Raw genomic sequence first — 16,743 nt, 5'->3', positions numbered from 1 at the left:
AGTATGACGTTTAAAATTACATAAAAAAGTCATAGCATAGTAGGTCATTCAAAAATGCATAAAAAAAGTTATAGTACAGTATGTCGTTCAAAATTGCATAAAAAAGTCATAGTATAGTATGTCGTTCAAATTTGCATTAAAACGTCATAGTATAGTATGTCGTTCAAATTTGCTCAAAAGTGTCATAGTATAGTATGTCGTTCAAATTTGCATTAAAACGTCATAGTATAGTATGTCGTTCAAAATTGCATGACATTGTAATAGTGTAGTGTGTAATTTAAAATTGTACAAAAACATTATAGTATGTCATTCAAAACAGCATAAAAACATTACTGTAGTATGTCCTTAAAAATGGCTTAAAAACGTCACAGTACAGTATGTAATTGAAATTTGCTCAAAAATGTCATAGCATAGTGTGTCGTTCAAAATTGCATAAAAAGGTCATAGTACAGTATGTGTCAGTAAGTCACAAAAAGTCATGGTAAAGTTTGTCATTTAAAGTCATGGTGTAGTATGTGAGAGATGTTACAAAAAGTCATGGTAAAGAATGTTGTTAAAAAGTCAAAATATTATTTTAAAAAATGCTAGTATAGTTTTTCATTTATAAAAATCTTATATATAGTATAATCTTATATATCTTATTTATATCTTCTTATAGTCTGTGAAAAAGTTATAAAAAGTCATAGTAACATATGTCATTTAAAAAGTCCTAATATATTATTATTTTTAATATATTATTTTTTTTCTCAATAAAGTTATAGTTTAGTATGCCACAATTGAAAAAGATTGGAGGTTGTGATGATATCTGACATCTGGTCAATAAAGTTTCTAAACTTTATGTTACTGCATTTAGAAATTGATTGGCCAAAAGGATGCGCTACTCATTGTATATACACAAAAAATACTTTCCCATGATGTCGTGGGTCATATTTTTTTATTACATTATATATACATTTTAGGAATAGGCTTCACACAGGATGGAAATGTTTTACCTCAATGAACCCCTAATGATGTGAATCTCGTACAAAAACAAGCACTTTTCAGAAAAGACAACCTGAAGTGGGTTTTGCAGTGTGAATGAAAAGTCTCAAAGCTGCAATGCTATAAACAAGACTTGTATATTTAACCGAAAGAAATTAAGTCTGCTTCATGATTAAGAGGTAATCTTTCTCAAGTCTGCTGCACACTTGTTCAGTGCTACTACACTGAGGGAACATAAGATTATGTAACATCTTAATAACACAGGAAACACACTGTTTAACAAACACAAAAAAAGCCAAAAAGAACATCAGAGCATCTGAACTGTTCTGTTCTCTCTTCACACATTACCTGATTTCAACTGAAATAATAAGCAATTCCACTTCCTCTTACATGCTAACGAACTTTATGTGTAAGATGAAATACAGCGTCCACATAGTCTGTCAGACAAAATAACAAGAGGCTGTATTCCAATTTCCTGTTAGATCCCCACAGAGGAAATCATCTGACACTTCTGCAGGCACTTCTGTAATTGCTGAAGATAATCTCAAAATGTCCGTAGACAGCAGGTCCTGAGGAAAAAAATCCTCCTTCAAAAATCCTACTGCTGTTGCTTCTCTCCTTGCTGCTATGTGATCAAAGGAATATGGAAGTCTGGGCAGTCAAAGAGGAGAGGCCTTTTGACTGGAGAGGGATCCTTGTCCGCCTTGTGTAGAAGTTTAAACAGTCCTGTTCCGATATTCATTGGAATCCCCATAATGATGCACTCAGACACACCTGAAAGAAGAACACAAGACTTGTTAAGATCCAATCAAGAGTGGAGTTCAAGTTCACAACAGAGATGAAGCGTCAGCTCACCGCAGACAGAGTCCTTTTGTCCGAAGTAGGCGGCATCAAAGAGATGATCGGCTGTTTTCTCGAAGGAGGCCAGCATGAGGACACTCTCCTTCATTTTGGCCAAACCAAACCTGGTGATTCCAAGGATCTCCCCCTTTATGGACAGAGGACAATACAATAGGTGAAATACAGCAGAAACGCAATTCAGTCAGGAACACTTAATTACACTCCATTTGCAGTATTATATTTGGCCATATGGCTCTGTTCTGGGGCCTCTCTGCCTTTCCCCAGGCCTACGCAGAAAGCCTAAGGCGGAGAGAGCCCATCCACATGCTTACGTAGAAAGCCTTGAGGCAAATAAAGCACACCTCTCTGCCCTTCCATGCGCCTACATGGAAAGTCTAAGGCAGGGAGAGCAGCAGCAAAGACCCCCCGGGAACAGACCAGAGCAGCATCAGTGACAAACAGAAATGACACTGATAAGTCAGACACAGCATGAAAAGGAGGAGCTGGGGTGGAGGCAGGTCACAAAGCAGCTTGCAGAGGAAGCAGCAACAGTAGGCAGACCAGAGCAGTTTAAATAGGGCGCCCTGAATGAAATTTACCAATTGGTTGCATAGAAAGGAATCATGTGATCTATCAGCTGACTCCGTTCCATCAATCAGCTGCTCCATCAGTTGATTGGGCTGTTTGAGATCAGCTGATGTAGCTGGGATGTGAGCTGAGCTTGACATTGTGTCCTGCCTGAACTAACGCTATGCTCAGTTTAAGAAACATCAAGATTGTGAGGGTCATACCTTGTAGGACATGAGATCTGCAAGGAGCATCACGTGGCGCCGGTCGATGCTCATTCCGTGGTTCACCATGGTGTACTGAATCTCGTTGATGATGGTGGATCTGGCTGCCTCGATACCCAAAGTCCTCTCAACCTGAAAAAATACACAGAGAAGATTGTAAATCAAGCAAGCCTGTTAGAGATTTGATTCTCCGCCTCAACCGATTGGGCCCGACCTAGTGATGTCAACAGTTAACCATTAATTGGTTAACTGCAGATAATGTAACGGCGGTTACGCGTGTCAGTCTATAATGGTTTTCAAATGTTTTGTTTTCAAGGCACACCAAAGGGCCAAAATCTCAAGGCCCTTTTTTTATATTTTTATTTATATCTCTGCACAATAGCCTCTAATAATGTGTGTTATCACTCTTACCATGATGTAGGACAATAAAAATAAGAAAAATAAGACCCGTAGCTTTTGTGATGATGTCTACTGATTTTTTTCCTCTTTTCTTTCAGTGGTAGGTCATCTTAGCTGGTTCTTTGTTACTCTCTGAGGCTATTCATCTCATATTACAGCTCAGAGTCACTGACACAAAGCGTGTTATGGCAAATCTTACTGTTGTCAGACGACAGCATGCACATGAAACTGAATCAGAGTGAGTTGGCTACTTTCTAATATTTTGTCTGCCCCATTCATATCAATGTAGTAGACCTGGAGAGGACCAGTTTATGTTCTGACTTTCGGTTTTAAATTGGCTAAGAAATGCCTTTCGCTTATCATTTCCTTTGTGAATAGCATCATTCTATAGTCAATAGTCCATCTATGAGCAAAACAGATTCTCAGCTGAGGGAATACATTGTAAATGCACTTAATCCAAATTGTTGAGCCCCCAACAGCAATGCCACCAAATAACAATAACAGTAACAGAAACTGTGCACATTACGATGCATTCTTTTTTTTTTTTTTTTTTGCTACAGGATGCTACAGTATATCAGTGATGCAGAAAATAAGAGCAATTTTATTTGCAAGGTTGTTCTAGCTTTCACTGAAATACTTGAATATGTTTGTGTTCTCTGACCATTTGCCCATGCTGGTTCTAAAAAGGAGCCTTCAATAAAATCACAAGTAGCATTATGCATTAAAAGTTCACTATATTATTAATCAGAATTATGTTGACTTGCATATGAACGTGCTTAAGCTTACAAAGAAGGTGAGAATTCAATTGGGTGCATTGTACAGATTTTGGTCATGCTTGTTTTTAATAAATAGAGGGACAATTACTCAACCTACTGTAGTGTCAGTCTTAGATCCAATCCACACTAAATTCACTTGATACAGTCGACCACAGTTTCCATTTTATTTCTAAGAAGAACTAGAATTCGGCGATACGGCTCTGTTCTGGGGCCTCTCTGCAATTCCACAGGCCAACGCAGAAAGCCTAAGGCGGAGAGAGCACACCTCTCTGCCCTTCCACATGCAAACGAGGAAAGCCTGAGGTACAGAGAGCAAACCTCTCTGCCCTTCAATGCGCCTACATGGAAAGCCTAAGAGCAGCAGCAAAGACCCCCAAAGAACAGAACAGAGCCATTATCAAAGACAAACAGAAATGATATTGATAAGTCAAATACAACATGAAAAGGAGGAGCTGGGGTGGAGGCAGGTTGCAAAGCAGCTTGCAGAGGAAGCAGCAACAGTAGGCAGGCCAAAGCAGTTTAAATAGGGCGCCCTGAATGAAACACCAATGTGAGCTATATCAGAATGTGGTGTGGTCATCTCTGACTGACGGAAGGGAAGAACATTGTCTCCGTTTTGTTTATAAGGCATTGTACAGAGCTTGGTAAATTAACTTTTTTTTGTTCGTCCCAAATAAGTGGAACAAGTTCCAAGAGGTGTTTAAATTATAGAGGTATATGTCGTTATAACATTTCAAGTGCATACTAGATGATGTGGTAGTTCCTGTTTTGGTTAACTGACAGGAATGATTTTCTACATATAATTGTTTTTATTGTTGTTGTTTTGTATCCGTCCTTTATGGCAGACTCTATTCTTATATTTTAACTTTTCCGTCTTTGTACTTTTTTTTTTAAAATTGCTGTTTGTAATTCCCAATAGACATTGCTGCTACTTATTTGTTTTTATGGACTTATCACTCATCACTTCATTGCAATTGCTATTATATATGTGTATCCTTCAAGCCGATTGAATGTGAACTCAGGCACTGCTGTAAAAGAGCTTTTACAGAGTACAGAGTGAAGAGTGCTCAGTCAATTTTTCCTGAAATAAAAAAAAAAAAAAAAACAGTGGTTGGAATAAGTTTGTATGCTTTGTCCTGATTTGTTTTAAGCTGTGGGTATATCACAGCTAATAGAACACCAATTAGAAAACTGGTTAATCCATTTGTATTTCTGATGGATGTTATTTAATTTGGGGATGCACCGATTTATAGGCCAAATATCGGTATGGAACTGAATTTCACTCAAATTGTCTTGACCTGTATTTATTATTGAAGCAGGCCAGTTTGCAGAACACAATCTGTCACGGGTATCAGATCCAGTCTCAGAATTCATGTGGCAGATGTGGAACCAAAATAAGGACGTATACAGGGCTCTAATCTGACACTCTGATCTCTTTTTAAAGTTACCTCATAGGTGTTATTTGAAGTGGTCCTGTTTCCATTCACTCCATGTGTTGCCATGACAGCTCTCAGGTTGTCTCCCTCCACAAGCAGTTTGTACTTGTTCTTGCCGCTCTGTTCGTCTATGTGAATGACAGCGCGGGCCACTTCAGGTATTCCTTGGACCACAACCTTTCAGAGAGAGAAAAGAGAACAGTTAAAACAAAAGAAACTAACACTTTACTTTTTATTTAGGGGCACAAATTTAAGAGCACCACATAACGAACAGTATTCTGGGCCTCACTTAGTAATTACTCTAATTATCAATTCAAAGACAACCAAATAATCAGTGACCTTAGGAAGTTCCTCTTTTAATGACTGCAGCACGTAGTACATGGAGCTTTTGCTGTTCTCTCGTGGAGACACACACACAACCGCCTCGCCGTGCACAGCGATGTCTCCTGGTTTCACTCGTAGCTTAGACATGCAGATGGAGTAACGCACCGTTTCTGCGTTTACCTGAAAGAAAGAAAAAAAAAAAAAATTGTTGTTCTTACAACACAACCCAACACCACTTATCTAAAAAAATCTAAATGTTGTAGCTGCTGTTGTTAGAGCAACAGAGCGCAAACTTTATGTTGCATTATGTGATGAAAGAAAGACTTCAGTACCTCTTCAGTGTCACTGAAGTTTGTTTTAAATCCAGAATCAATGATAGGGTTCACAAATGCCTATTCTCTATCAGGTTTTTCAGATTCTTTTATAGAAGGTTGCTGTAGACTTTCTGAGATCAGATTTAAAGCTTTTAAGGATCTTTTGAAGACCTCAACAAAAGTTTAATGCACTTTGTCCAGCAGAACGAATGCACATTAGGGCTGAGCTTTATGTTTAAAATCAACTGAACAAGATCAATAAGGCCTTTTTTCTGGCCATTTTTGTATCTCCATATGACACGTACACAGTGTTAATTTGGACAGCTATGTTAGATTTAGTCTTGAGATGAAAATGCTTATTAGTTTTAGTCATATTTTAGTCATTTTATTCTTCATAGTTTAAGTCGATGAAAATTCAAAAGGTTTTAGTCATTATGTTTTTTATCTTTGAACTAATCCAGTGAGGCTAATTCATATATCAGAAATTAGAATCAAGGTGACAGGTTGTATAAAAATTTCATTAAGGCAATTTTTTTCTACAACTACAAATTATTTCTACACTTACAAACTGTCATTTCTCCAGCAGTTTTTGATTTGTGAGCTCACACTTACTAATCATCATTTGAAAAGCTCAACATCTCTATTCATGGTCTAAAAACTTTGACACCACAAATAACTATTATGACAACTAAGGTTTGTCCCCAGGTTCATTGTAAACTCTGACTCATTGATCTCACTGTTAAGAAGAAGAAAAAAAATAACTTAATTAAAGCCTGAATTCTTTCTTAATCTGCAACATGTCAGTCTGGAGATTTAAGCTAGTGTCCTCTCACAGAGTTGGTGATTAAAACTAAACTTTCATTTCTGTCAGAGAAAACTGATCTGAGCTCAGTCTGTTTACTTACAACACAGCTACACTCACAGATAACTGAGCCTTCCACCTGCCTGTCAAACAGCATCAAACCATAAACCTTCCCGATACAGTCCGAATCTGACTGGAGTCCTGCGGAGATCAGCTGTGAGGTCCAGTGGCCAGTGGCCGCTTGCGCCGCTGCCATTAAGTGGCAGGCAGAGCTGCTAACAGCCACCGCTGCAACTAATGAACTCAACAAATCCATTCAGCAGCTCCACCATCCACAGTCAGACACACACAGCTGATTATTTACTGCTGAATTACAGCTCGCAACTCGCACCAACTGCTGATGCTGCTCTGGTGTGAGTGTATCTGCTGGCTACCGAAACATCCTGGTGCAGACTATTTACTGGAGTTTACCAGCCTGTCTCTCATGCAGCTTTGAAGATAACTACAAGCACGGCCGTTCTTGGCTTTCGATGTCGGATGATACCACTAACATTTTCGTCACATCTTGTCTCACCAGCAAAAACGAAACATAAATTTTATTATCAAGATCTATTTCTAACTTGTCATCGTCTTGTTTTTGTAATGGAAAAAAAGGTTGTGGATGAAATATATTCGTCATACATTTTGTCAAAAAAATGAACACTGCATATGACTCATCATAAATTAATCTAATTAATGGCACAGACATTGAACTGTGTCCCACTGTTATGCTTTACATCAGATAAAACTATGTCTATAAAAAACATTTGAATTTAAATATTAAATGTTAATTACAATTTGTTTGGGGTTTTTAATTTTGATAACTCTGTGATTTCAATAGGTTCTTCTGATTGTTCTCGCACTCATAGAATGGGCTATAGTTTGTTCAGATGTTTTTGTTTTTTTTATTGGATAAAGCCAGCAACATATTTACCTCCGCCAAGGAGGTAAATATGTTTTCGCCGGCGTTGGTCTGTTTGTTTGTCTGTTTGTTTGTCTGCAAAATAACTCAAAAAGTTATGAATGGATTTTCATGAAATTGGTGAATAATGAGACAAGGAACAGATGATAAAAGCTCAGACATCAGGAGGGAGATCAGAGCAGAGCCAGCTCCTCCTGGAAAGCATTTTTTGGGGAGAGGGACATCTGGGGTGCTTTGCTTGGCCTGCTGCCCTCACAACCAGGCCCCGGATAAATGGATGAAAATGGATGCATGGACTAATTGTCATTGTTTGATCAAAAGAATCAATACTTTTTCGATACCACATGTTTAAACAGATACACTCTCTGTAAATGATACATTAAATACTATCAAAAGTATGGAAGTTTAAAAAAAAACAAAAAAAACCCCAGATCTACTTCAAACCACATTGTAATTAATATTAATGTTATTACAAACGTGTTTATATGTTCAATGACTGTGTTTACGTTGTTAATAAAAAGGAAAAAAAAGGACCTAGGACTTTTTTTGTTTTATCTAAAGAGGTATCGAGTATAGTTCTTTAGTGTAATATTGAAGTTTACAATTCTGGTATTGTGACAAGTACTAACCAAGTTAATTGCTGCAAAGAGGTCTGGGAGAGTGAGCGACAGTGATGCCTCCAGATTCTCAGATGTCAGCAATTACTTTACGACTAAACACCATGTTAAACACTGTGTTATCATGACTGACAGCAATGATGGCCAAACTCCAAAAACACCAGCCAAGCTGTAACAAACTATAATGAATCTTTAATCAAAGGGTAGGTGTGAAAGCTGGGACGCAGTTGAAATATTCACACTGTGTCAGTAAAAAAAAAAAGGAAAGCTGAGGTACCTCCAGTCGCAGCAGGCGTATTCTCTCCAGAGATAATTTCACCAGAATAAAGCAGTCATCGGGTAGAAAAACCTCCTCTATGTACTCAGAAATCTGTGGAGAACAGCGAGAGACCTTCATTACAGCACAACTCTTCAACTTGTTCCTGACTCTCACAATGACAGTTTTGGAAACACTACTGTCTTTCAATTTTACTCATTTACTAATGAAAGAGGGGAAAAAAGACACAAGTTTAAAATTTGCTGCAGATTAGATTACCTCGCCGAGAAGAGTTTTCTCGATCCTTCCCTTCACCAGCCTGGCAAAGTCGGCGTCGTCTTCCACATCCAAATGAGCAGTGATTATAGGGGTGCTGAGTGGAGAGAGATTATTCAAAACTAATGAGGGATGTGTTCATTACTGTGACACAAAGAGACGGTTTCTGTGTCCCAGCAGAGCTCATTTTGCTAAACAGACTATTGCAGTGTCTAAACTATGGACTCAGGCAAGTGATCAACATGCTTCATTAAGAGTGGCTCAGGGCAAAAGCTGCAGCGAATGTCAAGCATGAGAACTACTTCCGTCCTTCTCCTCCTGTGCTCATATGACAGAGGGAACATAAAGAAACACCTCTGTAATTATTAGAAATGCTCAACATTGGGTTTCCGCCATAGGCACTTATTTTTTCCAACAAATTTCAGAAACATCAGATGTCTCCTGCAGCCTGTTGCACCAGCTATACACAAGTTCTCTCTTAAGTTAGGGTGCAGAGATGCACAATCCTCCACCATGTTCTGGGTCTGCCCCTGGGCCTCCTACCAGCTGGACATGCCCGAAACACCTCTAAGGTCAGGCGCCCAGGAGGCATTCTCATCAGATGCCCAAACCACCTCAACTGACCCCTTTCAAGGCGAAGGAGTAGCAGCTCGCTCTGGGTGTCTGAGCTCTTCACCGTATCTCTAAAGCTGAGCCTAGTAAACTCATTTCGGCTGCTTGTTTCTGCAGTCTCATTCTCTTGATCACTAAGCTCAGGACCACAGGTGAGGGTTGGGACGTAGATGGCCCAATACACAGCCGTCATTTAAACAGAATATTAACTCCCCAGGGAAGGACTGAGGGCCCTCTTTCTGTCCGTGTCATGTTACAACTCTGGTGGAAGCATGCTGGTAATCCTCTGCTCATGAAAACAAAAGCCTGAGTATAAATCAGAGTCATCATAAATGGCCAAGGGGTGTAATTTATCATGAAGAATGCATTGGCGGCACAAAACAGTGTAATTTGCTCCTCCTCATCCTTAAAACTATTCCACCTTTCAAAACAATGCGCCATGACAGCCATTTTATGGAGGACTTTACACCTACTAAGGTCTTGGTGTAAGATTTAAGTTTTAAGTTCTGCCTAGTTGGAGTTATTTCAGTTGGTGCAACCCTCAAGTAATGCGTAAACTTCGACCTAAGTTAGAAATAAAGTTCAAACTCGGCTACATTTGAACTTTTGCATAGCTGGTGCAACCTAATGCTGTAGTAAACACAATATGCCTACTCTTACTGTGACGGCCCACTGGCAGATGCAGACATAAAATAATATGCTTTTGAAAAAGTACACATTTGCTGGCAAACTAATTTGCACATAAAACATGCTATATTTATTTTTATGTAACATTTTCGAACAAAACTGGAAACTTCATCTGACTTTAACAGGCTCCCTGAGAAAGTCCTGACAGTAGCCACAACCAGGGCAAATCTGACCTTTTTGGACTAATTAAAGTAACATCATTAAACCATCATCTTATCAGCCTGCATCAGCAGAGATGTTCATTTCCTGAATGATGCCGACATTTCATTTCAAGGCCTTTATTTGCTTATGATGTGCCACTATTATCATGTAATTACATATCATACCTGATGTTCTTGGAGGCATTGATGATCTCTTTGATGCGAGGCACCCCCAGAGTGATGTTCATGGACGCTACGCCAGCAAAGTGGAAGGTTTTCAGGGTCATCTGAGTACCAGGCTCTCCGATGCTCTGGGCACACAGAGCCCCAACTGCCGAGCCTGGCTCCATTTGAGCTCTATACGAGTGAACACATAAGAGACTGACTCAGCTTTGATTAAATGGACACTAAAGGGACACTTGGCGGCTATTACACACACATTATCATCATCTCAACAGCCTTTCGATTAGCGTATTTATGAGCATGCATGTGGGGATAAAACAAGCCAAGCTGTCCTCACTGTCTCCACCCTGAAGCCCTCTGTGGTCCTCATCTGCTATTTTATCTTCTTCCTCATCACCATCATCCATCTGAATATTACTATCTGACCTGTTTAAAGCAGGCTGTCTGATTTATGAAATGATACTTGTTGTGAATGTTTGTGTCCTGCAGGTTTCACCACATTTTCCTCACTGCTTCTTGGCCAAACAACTGGTCATGAGAAAATCAAATCTGTTCCAACATCTCTCGACAAACAAAAGTTTAATAGTAAATGTGATTGACACAACTTTAGGCCGTATTCATTTTTCCAGACAAAAAATATGAAGTTGGTGTGCAAAGGCCTTCGTACCTGTGCACGGTACAGTGTGGGTTTTCGGAAAAGCAAAGTAGTTATTTTCCAGTGTCACCCCACTACACCCCTAGTCTTACTTTTCCTTGCTTAGTTGGACTCTGTGTCATTAGAATATTTTCGCCCAACTTCTTACCTCCTATTCCAAGAGGCTCATTCTGAGGCAACTAATTGAAAGAGGATGTTGTTTACTGGTAGCCGCAGTGGTCTTGTTTTTGCAGCTAGAGTCACAGTTTCTGAGTATGTAGGGACAAAATCAAAAGCTCTTCCCTTAAGAAAAACAAAAACTTTTGCTGAGAATGGATAAGTAACAATAACATTGAGCCTTGGAATAAAATGAGAGTCTTGTACCTCATGTACTTGTCTCTGCAGGTTTCCAGAAACCTCTCCAGCTGGGTGGGGGTTATGCGGTCCAGCTGATAAAGAACTTTTGGCTGCAACACAAAATAAGAGAGACAATCATTAGGTTTCAGATATGGCTGAGCTTGAGGCCCCAGTCCAATGTTTTTTTTGGCATTTTAGATTTATTTGAGTCCTGTCCCGACAATGTTGATTAGCTACACTGTTTGCTAAATAGTTCTTGACAGATGTCTTAATTTTGTGCTCAAAGTTTAAAACAGATGGTTGTTGCTTCAATGGGAAGATGGCGTATGACTATGGTAGAAGCTGCAGGGCAAAAGTCACCCTCCAAGCTTGCACTGGTACAATCTGCCTCTTGACGTCTGATCGGCAAACCACTTAACATTGCCATGAGCTAATGGCCAGATAAGTGTTTTTGCAGAACGTTATGATGTCACATAGAAGTCGACCTTTGGCCTTTTGGATAAAATGAGATAAGAATATGATATGAAATGTGATCGCTTCATCATTTTATTCTGTCAGACATTTGTGTGAAATGTTGTCATAATTAGCTTACAACGTCTTACGTTATGGCCAAAAATATGTTTTGTGAGGTCACAGTGACCTTTGACCTTCAACCCCCAAATTCTAATTAGTTTGTAGTTGAGTCCAAAGTGGATGTTTGTGGCAAATTTGAAAAATTACCTCAAGCCCTTATGAGATATCAGGTTTATGAGAATGAGAAAGACGCAAGGTCACAGTGACCTTGATCTTCAAACAGCAAATTCTTACCTGTTCATCACTGAGTCCAAAATAAACATTTGTGCCAGATGATTAGGTGTGTGCAATCAGCGCACATCTAGAGCTGGGGTGTGTGGTCTGATGACCCTCAGCTCATTGGAGCCCTTATTTCCAGGTAAAGGAGGCTCCTAATCACAACTTATAAGCTATCGCTATCCTTGCTAGTGATGCTGACCTTGACAAAAACGACACTTCACACACACATACTCATTTACAATACCGAGCGGGGATAACTTCCGCCTTTCTGCTCCTACACTGACTGACAGCTGACTCCACTCATTCACACTCACCACTGCCCCAGGGCCACCACCATATGCTATTTATAGAGATAGCACTGGCAATCTGAACCGGTCAGTGGCGAAAAAAAGTACTTTTATATGGGACGCATCTGCCCCCATTACCGTTTTAGCTTGTTTCGCAGCTCAATACTGAACCAATTTTAGAACAAGTCGTACCCATGAATCATACACACACATACACATGGGGAAATAGAGCCCAGGTTGAAAAATACTGAAGTTGTCCTTTAAGGATATTACTGCATTCGGCAAATGAATCCACCATGTTTGCCGCCTACCTCGCTGGTGCCGTTGTCGTTGATGCCGTACTTGTCCCTGGTCTTCTTGATCCTTTCTGCGATGCTCTTGATGAATTTCTTTATCTCCTACAGTTGAGGGAAGAGATTTCAACAGTTTCAGAAATACTCAAAAGGCTCATTAACATTCATCAGAACAAAGACGTTTGATCACATTGTGTACTGATTGACACGACACACTGTCATGCAGTTGTTAGATATTACAGTAACAAAGAATGCAAACTCCCAGTAAATCACATTAAGCAATCTCTTTAAAAAATCTCCAGCTTCAAAGAGAGCAGTCAGATGTCACAGCATGAATCTAAGCACAAACAAGAGCAACAGTGGAGTTGTTAAATAAATAATCAAACTGTTCCAGCTCTCGCTGACACACCATTCTCGATTCAGTTAAAAAGCAATTCCGCATGCTTGGCCACTGTACCTCCAGGTACTTCTCTGAGCCTGTGTCAGTTAACTCCTTCACAAGAGAGGGGAAAGGTTCACATGTGTTACTGCCAGCACAACCCATTAACTTCATGTGCTCTGGAAAATCTGCCATGTTATTTCTCATTTTAACAGTGTCAAAAGTCAAAGGATACACTTTAAACCACGTTTTCTTATGTACTTATGTATGTAGTAGTGTTGCACCACAACCAGAGCAAGTGTAATGATTTTTCTCTCTGCACCGTTTATTGATGGTTACTGCAGTCCAGTAGAAAAAAAACAAAAACACGTGAGTAACACACAAGTTGGCAGTTGCAGCACTATTAAGATGCGCTGACTCTGAACTTAACACCAAAGTCACACAAACAAAACTAACTGATAAAGGCAGTGGTAGAGCAGAGGCTCCTGTGTTCAGTAAAATCAAATGACTGTTTTGCCGATGGAGACTGGCTTTGAAGAGAGCACAGATCAACTTCACTTCTTGTTTAATTTTTCATTATAAGGTTTTATCAAAATTTCAAAAAAACAGTCTCAAATGCAACCTCTAGCTCACCAGGTATGCATGTGCCCCATGTAAGCAGAGTCCTTAGCAGCGGCCTGGGTTCAGTTCCAACCTGCAGCCCTTTGCTACATGTCGTCCCCATCCTCTCTCGGACGGGATTAGTTTCACACAGCGATGTGGATTAAAGTCCGTTTACCACAGGATGTCTGTAATATAAATGTCCGATTCGCACGGGACAAGAAATCTCCATAATTCTACCAGAGATGGGAGTGGTAACTCGGCGTCACTTCCCTGCCGGCATGTGCGTGTTTTACAGAAGGTAAAAGTTGCCGTAATTTTTACTGACATTGTCTGTAATGGTTACAGACATGGCGTGTTCAGAGGGGACTAAAATCCCTGGTAATAATTACTTTACCCCACATCTCCACATTAAACCAATCTTGTCCGAATAGGGCTTAAAACACCAAAAAAACAAACAAACAAACAAAAACCCTTATCTCTGTTTTGGCACCATTTCATAAATAATCTCTGTCAATACTAACACACCTAAAAATACTTTCACATGACCATCCATGTACATTTGGCATGCGTTTAGCAGACTGTTTACTCTGCAGTTGGTTGCCAAGTTACAGAAAATACTACAAAGATGGCGAGAGACTGAAGACTACTTTGTCTTATACCACAATTAAGAGAAAAATGTGCTCCACCCCCTATTTGGTCACAGTATGTCATAGTATTTGTTACAAAACAAATACTGTGACACATCAGAGCAGAGCATTATCCATGACCAGAGGAAGCCATGGCAATGGGAAAACAGGACCCACACAGGAAGGATAAATTCTGAAAAGGTATGTAGATGTAGCTATATTGTTTTAACTTGACAAGCTGTGACTAACAAAACCTAATCAAGAAGTGAGTGTGGACGTCTGGGTCATCCCCTCCAAAGGTTTCAACATGTCCAGACTGAAATAAGGTCTTCAAAGGTCTCTATTTTGGTCTGAACAATAGGTGTAAACAAAGCAATAGTTATGCATTTTAACCTCTCTAACTGCGCTTGGACGCCGGCGTCCCTCCCTCCTCTGTTAAATGGTATCTCACAGGCGCACTACGTCATCAAACCATGTGATGTTTGGTATCGCCGGATTCAGGAAGCTCTCGACTTTTCAAAAATGACATAATTTTTCTTTTATTTCTTATGGATTTCGCACCAGAGCAGCCTAAACACACAAAGTCCAAAATCGCGATGAGTGGTGACAAGTCATGTCATGCCGTTTTTTGACGAGAAAAGTTAAAGGATTACTCGCGATCTCATGCGGAGCTGTGAGTGGAGACTATAAATGTTAAGAGTCTCACTCCTACCACTATTTTTGGCTGAGATATACCGCCTAGAAAGTGGGATCACAACTTTCATGTTTCATATGGCTTTATTTGGTGATACTTTATGGTGTTTCTGTGTCATAAACAACATCAGCTATCATAATCACATCTGATTTAGATAAGGTACAATGTTTGAAGCTGGCTGAGTGTTGTTTGATCACTGATAGTACTGTTTTGAAGCAGTGTGAGCACTCTTGTCATTTGGAGCTCCGCCTGGATCTTTTCATGGAAAAAACACTGTAGAGTGGTCATACTGTTGAAATAAATGTTCACTGATAGTGTGCCTACAGCCCCACAGTGTCATTTACCTGCTCAGATGAAGCCACAAACAGTTATTCATCCTGAAAATCTTTTTTTTTTTTAGGCAAAATCTTCAACTTTTTACTGACTTCAGAGGCCCATTACTCTGTCTCTGTATCACCTACAGTGTTTCTGACACTTTCACAAGACTACATGCATGCAAGACCGCATGCATGTAGTCGGAGCTGTTCAGAGGCTACAGTCATTTTAATTTGGGCATGTCATTTTAGGCGTTTTCGCTACAAAATGGGGGTGGAGTCCAAGAGGTTTTAAAAGAAGAAAAGTATTATTGTGGATGTAGCCTAGATAGGACCTCACTGAGTGTATAATAAGGCAGTGGGTGAAAGAACTTCTTAACTTCTTAAGCAAAATACAATAGATCTTTTATGAACATTGCATTGTCTCATGAACAACTGAAAACATTTCTGAAAATGTTGAACCTTGAAAGAAGTTCTGAGCTCTTCAATGCTTCAATAACAACACGGTACTGTGGTACTGTGGTGAGGTTACCTCCAAGAAGCCGTCTTTGCAACACAAGAAGTCTGCTCTCTTCATGATGGCATCAGCAGTGAGGACCAGCTCGTTTTGACTGAGCGCAGGCTCGTCTGGACACGCATAGATCGCCTGGGGGAGAACAATGAGGAAGCACTCAGGTCAGTGGTTCCTGATGACTCACTCAAGGGTTAAAATCTCCTGATAACTGTTTCTCATTGCATCTACTACAACCTCAACACAGAAAAAAAATCACCTATTGACTGGAACAGAAACATGGATCTCATTTGTGCTTTTCCAATAACATGTGCTCGCACCATTACATGCCATCAAACCTCCTGAGAGATGGATGGTAACGTCTTACTGTCAGTCGATAAAGCAGACAGATGGAGGACAGACAAAACAAGCACTAATAAAAACAGATGCTCTTTGATATGATATGTCTTCTGCTCTTCTTTTATCATGTTTAATGTCGTCTGTTCAACACCTCGAACCGACACCGTGTATGAACTGCTTTACAAACAAACATGCCTTGCCAGTAACAAATTAACATGCAGCAGATGGTCTCCTGCAGAGCTAACCATCTCTGGGATCAATCTTGTTTCGCAAGCATGCCTCTGCTAATAATAGCACTCTCACAGCGGTGAACACGGGTGGCATTTTACACTGATGACACACTGCTAATCACACTGTAAGAACACGAAAATAAGGAAAGGCTTGGGAACTACAGCGACAGATCAGGATTACGGATTCAAATACATAACTTGGGGGGTGGCTTGATAGAGGTCAAAACCCCTTAAACAGCATCAGAAAACATCAATAACTCAGTTTGCTGTTGTTATGGCTTCTTAGTTA

At 39.8% G+C, this 16,743-nt stretch overlaps 1 protein-coding gene across 2 annotated transcripts in view; it reads right to left on the bottom strand.

Annotated features, from left to right (window-relative positions):
* Positions 1–917: 917 nt before the first annotated feature.
* Positions 918–16,743, bottom strand: part of polr3a (polymerase (RNA) III (DNA directed) polypeptide A) — a 60,703-nt gene continuing 44,877 nt past the window's right edge. Inside the window, exons 21-32 of one of the 2 annotated variants that reach the window (XM_033612133.2) lie at positions 15,907–16,020; positions 13,216–13,251; positions 12,777–12,863; positions 11,414–11,496; positions 10,399–10,569; positions 8,777–8,870; positions 8,519–8,611; positions 5,563–5,727; positions 5,236–5,400; positions 2,613–2,744; positions 1,837–1,969; positions 918–1,755 (exon numbers count right to left, since the gene is read on the bottom strand). In XM_033612133.2, the coding sequence (XP_033468024.2) occupies positions 1,607–1,755; positions 1,837–1,969; positions 2,613–2,744; positions 5,236–5,400; positions 5,563–5,727; positions 8,519–8,611; positions 8,777–8,870; positions 10,399–10,569; positions 11,414–11,496; positions 12,777–12,863; positions 13,216–13,251; positions 15,907–16,020 (1,422 nt within the window). In that variant the 3' untranslated portion in view covers positions 918–1,606. The remainder of the gene's footprint in view (positions 1,756–1,836; positions 1,970–2,612; positions 2,745–5,235; positions 5,401–5,562; positions 5,728–8,518; positions 8,612–8,776; positions 8,871–10,398; positions 10,570–11,413; positions 11,497–12,776; positions 12,864–13,215; positions 13,252–15,906; positions 16,021–16,743) is intronic. The other variant, XM_033612134.2, reaches the window with a different exon arrangement.

The sequence above is a fragment of the Epinephelus lanceolatus genome, chromosome 21, assembly GCF_041903045.1.
Source record: "Epinephelus lanceolatus isolate andai-2023 chromosome 21, ASM4190304v1, whole genome shotgun sequence".
Taxonomy (NCBI): Eukaryota; Metazoa; Chordata; class Actinopteri; order Perciformes; family Serranidae; genus Epinephelus; species Epinephelus lanceolatus.
Note: the sequence above shows the minus strand (reverse complement) of the source record. Positions and strands in the feature narration are given on the sequence as shown.